Source organism: Hylaeus anthracinus, unplaced genomic scaffold, assembly GCF_026225885.1.
Source record: "Hylaeus anthracinus isolate JK02 unplaced genomic scaffold, UHH_iyHylAnth1.0_haploid 11570, whole genome shotgun sequence".
Classification (NCBI taxonomy): Eukaryota; Metazoa; Arthropoda; class Insecta; order Hymenoptera; family Colletidae; genus Hylaeus; species Hylaeus anthracinus.
Window position 1 is genome coordinate 1 of NW_026533988.1, and position 4,559 is coordinate 4,559.

General features: G+C 43.6%; 1 protein-coding gene across 1 annotated transcript; it reads right to left on the bottom strand.

The window, feature by feature from the left end:
• Positions 1 to 1,077: 1,077 nt before the first annotated feature.
• Positions 1,078 to 4,536, bottom strand: LOC128896581 (condensin complex subunit 1-like; the record flags this gene model as incomplete). The annotated part of the gene is given in 7 exon segments (XM_054159946.1): positions 1,078 to 1,278; positions 1,659 to 2,019; positions 2,021 to 3,786; positions 3,858 to 3,923; positions 3,993 to 4,074; positions 4,147 to 4,286; positions 4,362 to 4,536. Coding segments are annotated over 7 exon segments (2,700 nt in total), but the record flags the coding sequence as incomplete, so codon positions are not given.
• Between the last annotated feature and the right edge of the window lie 23 nt (positions 4,537 to 4,559).

Genomic DNA, 4,559 nt, shown 5'->3' on the forward strand with positions numbered 1-4,559 from the left:
GTCGCCGGGGGCGACGCGGGCCGGTGCATACCAACCCAGCTTGACCCCGTCGCAAGATGCCGAGGACATGGACGTCACGGAGACGCCATCGTCCTCAGCATCGCCCAGCCGGGAGCCTGCCCGCGGACAGATCGGAGCAAGGCCGGCGAATGGCTGACCAGCCCTGAGCCTGCCCGCGAAGATGACGAGCAAGCAGCCCTTAGCCCGCGTGTCGACGACGCCCTAGAGCTGGGCTTCGTCGACGCGCCTTCTTCCGCGACCGCTTCCGGGCGTGGCAGCCCCTCCAACACCACGAAGCACTCGCGTGCCACGCCCGATGTCCCAGACCTGGATGGTCCAGGAACATCCACTACCCCGGTCTCTCCACCCCTGCACTCAGCGACGACCTGGCTACAACGCTTCCTATATTTTTTGTATGGTCCATGTTTTAGGGTTTACCAGCGCATCGTGCGCGGTGGGGCGGGCCGCTGGACGAGGACGGGTGTACCCTCAGGACGCCTGCCTAACGAAAGACAGGACCCCCTATCCCAGTTCCCCGTCCTATACGTCCCCCCCCCCCCCTGGGAATTCCGGACAGGAGGGACTTGCCCGTAGCAGGTGCAGGCTCCGACACCTGCACTTCATCGCGCACTACCCGGTCGGGGTCCCGAAGGGGCTGGCTCCTGATCCCGAGCGTCGCTACCTCCTCGGCAGCTCAAGCGCACATCAGCCCCCCCACGTCAGCGATCGAAAGCAAAGCCTACCCATGAGGGGAGCACTCCCAGAGGGCCACCGCCCGGGAACGACCTCTCCTCGTCCCTGTACAGCGGTTTTCACCCCTACTCAGTGTGAGCCTTACCGGCTTGGGAGGCCCTGCTAGAATCCGGAGATCCCGCCGACATCGCCTCACACATCACAGGAGCTACTTCCCGCCGCGTACCCCTCTCCCCGTTAGCGGCGCACAACTATGTGCGCCCTCAGGGTCCACCACGAGAAGGTGGGGAGAGAGAATTTTAGACCTGGGACATCCCTCAAATAGAGAGAATGGATCCACAGTGGGTCAGAGCCACCACTGTGGACACCCCAGATCCTCCGGACCTCCGCCTCCTCGGCCTGGCGAACCAAGGCAGGCTTATGAAGAGGTGTGGAAGCGGAGCTGCCACACCACTCTTCACGCGTAGCCGAAGACGCTTTGGGGGCCACGTGATCAACCCCCACAGCGCTGCAGTCGTCGGATGACGACATCCCGGGGCCTGCTTGCCCACATCTGACGGACGCCAGCACTGGGATTCTGAGTCCCTGTACAGTAACTTTCTCAGAACTATTAGACCCGTCCATGATAGGTTTTTGAATCGGGGTTTCCTCCCCTAGTGTTTGGTCCGCGGGAGCTATTTTATTTCACTCCTACCCTCCACGCATTCCGAAGAGTACGTGGCGAGCGTTTCCCCATCCCCCACCTGGGGACGCGCCGCGTCGGGGTATCACCTCCCCGCCCGACCTGGTCGCCCAGCCCAGGTGCGCGGAAAATAAGATAATTAAGGATGATATAACTAACTCTAGTTTTGTTCGTTTATCCTGTACGTCTGTATACAGACAGAGATGTAATGTAATCAATGAATCCATCTCTAAACATGGAATATTTCCCACACATTACAAAACACTATGTACATATATCGTACCTCTTTATTACGAATCATCTGCCTCGCACTATTTGGGGTAGTGAAGGATTTGTTCATGGTACTGAATTTACGAGTATTCCTTTTATTTGTATCTGATTTATTTATGTTTCTTGATTTTCGTATCGTGTCTCTTCGCTTTAATTCCGTGTAGACTGATGTGTCCAGATGTACCATTTCTCTAATTGCAATGTGCCCGATTAAGTGTAGAAATTTCGATAGCCAGTAAGATGGAATGTGTAGCGTCGTATTGTTATTATTGAATTTTCCTCGGTTATACACTTCTAATACTACGTGCTCCATTAAATGAGCAGGCTGATTTGCTAACTGATAAATGGCGTTAATAGCGTCTGTTACGACGACAGGTATCTTCTTTTGTGTTAGTAAAATTTTCTATTAGTAACGTAACGATTTCTTTAAACATTTCGTGATCATTGGTATACCTAATAGGTGACTTTTCAGTGTCGTCACCTTTCCTTTTTATCTTCATCAACGCTCTGCATGTATCTCTAGCTAGAAGAAGATCAGTTTTTGCTCGTGGCCCCAAGCTCACTTATATTAATACATCCAAATTTTCGGTTAAAATACCACCTTGAGCTTGAGCTATCATCGTTATCAGCATCAAAGCTGTTCTACTATCCAATGGATCTGTATCCGATGATTTCATTGAAAACTTTTCCCATAAAACCTGTAATTCTTCGCTGCCTACTTCATTATTACCGTACCACGTTAAAATAAGTTTATTCAAAGCTTGACTTTGACCAGTATTCAGTCCTTTCAATAATTCGATTAAAGCTTTAATACGCAAAAGGGCTTTTTGTCTGTCTGATACTTTTTCATTAGTACTCAAGTAAATGTCTTTGTATACTACAGCTACGTTATTGCGTACTGAAAGATCCTGGTGAAATACTTGGGATAAAGCATCGCGTATAGCGACTTCAGCCCCAGCTACACCAAACTGGTATGCTGTACCAAGTAAAGTACACGCTTCAATGGCATCGTCTGCTGTTGTAGAAAAAAGCAATTTCTTTGCCATCGGTATAACGATTTCCAATTCGTTTGCAAATACCAAACAGTTTCTCAAGTAATGTACAAGTCGTTTTCGCGATTCTACTTCCTGTTTTTCTTTATTCTTCGATTCCATAAACGTTTTCAATAAAAGTAAAAATAAAAATTCCTCTTTTGCTTGAGAAGAAAATTTGTTCATATCTGGGTTTTACTTCAATTTCATACAAGCCTTCCACAAATATGTCACCGCTACAAAAATCTCTCCTTTTAATATCAATTGTCTAACATTTTCAAATGCTGTATCAGGATTAAAGTTTTCTTTGTCGTCGTCATTTTCTTCCTCTTCCTCACTCTCATCACCTTTGTCCCGTTTTTTACTTTTTTCTTTTGTATCATTACTAATTTCTTTTAATGCTTTTCTTATTTCCGGAAGCAAAGTGTTCCACAGTTCTAATCTTTGACTATCACCGCGAGCACTTTTGCTAACCATTTTATTATTAGTATTTCTCAACTTCATTTCTTCCTTTTCTAACGACTTGGAAATTTCTTCTTCGTTTAACTTAGCAGCGAAAGGATTAGCTTGTAGTAAGATAAGTAATAATTGTAACGCATATTTACGTACGATGGCACTTTTATCATTTAAACGTAATGCTACGGCAGCTAAAAGCTTTCCTTGCCTTGCTAAAGGAATAGCTCCTACGCAACATAAAGTTTGCCAAACCTGTAAGACTTTAGATCTAACATATGCATGAACGTCTAAAATATGTTCCGATAAACTATTCAGACATTCATCGCGTTGATCTTTTTGTTCTTGCGTAAGATCGTCTCCGGTTAACGCTTTTTGCACGATTATTCCTATAACGCTAATCGCGCAATTTCTCAATGTATAATGCTCGCTATCCAAATAATCCATCACGTCGTCGAGAATAGGAATTATAAGATTTGGTTTAGTATTAGCAATAGTTTCAAGAAATATTGATATACGACTCTCGCTTTCGGATGGTTCGCTTTGATCTATTTCTTTTATTACTTCCTTCATTAAACCGTTACAACCGCATGTATCAATCATATGAATAACACCGTTTGCTATATGCGTTGCTAACGTATTGTGCAACTTCAACAACTGTAACATTAAATTACATACTTAGTGCATTTTTTTGCTAAAACCATATGAAATTTAGAATCATCGAATACATATACATATCTGGATAATTCTAATTCCATGCCATGATTGTATTTTTTAATCGAAATTCCTAAAATCTTTTTTGAAAAGAAAATGAACATATTGAATATAAAAATAATATAACGAAAAAATCAAATAAATTTGACCTCGAAAATAGTCTGTCGTACGTGTTTATCTTTTGAATCCCTACAATGTTCTAATATCTTATAGCACATTTTAGTGAGCAACCTACAATATGAAATTACAGTTAATATTTTAAATTTTAATTAACATGTATGCATTTATGCGACTAAAACTTACATAATAAACGCATCCTCGACAATGGGAGGATGCCAGAGTTTTTGCAATGGTAATTGGAGCAATTTATAACTGTATTCCAATGCTTTCTTCTTGGTAGTATTCCACTCTTCTTCTATATCTGATTTTGTATTTTTTTTTGACTCAATAATACACGTTACTTAATATAAAAGTATGAAACATCTACAGTACGATTACGTTATGTATGACGAACAAACCTTCTCGACATATTTACTGCTCGAGCTTTTAACAATTTCAGCATGTATATGCCAAATAAGTCCAGAAAATAAATATACTAGCATTTTAGTAATGTTGAAAAACCGTACGCTATCGTCGTCTTCTAGTCCATTTCCTCCTTCGAGTACGCCTTCCAAATCGTGAACCAACACTGTGATAGCTGTGCGCAACAGTAATTA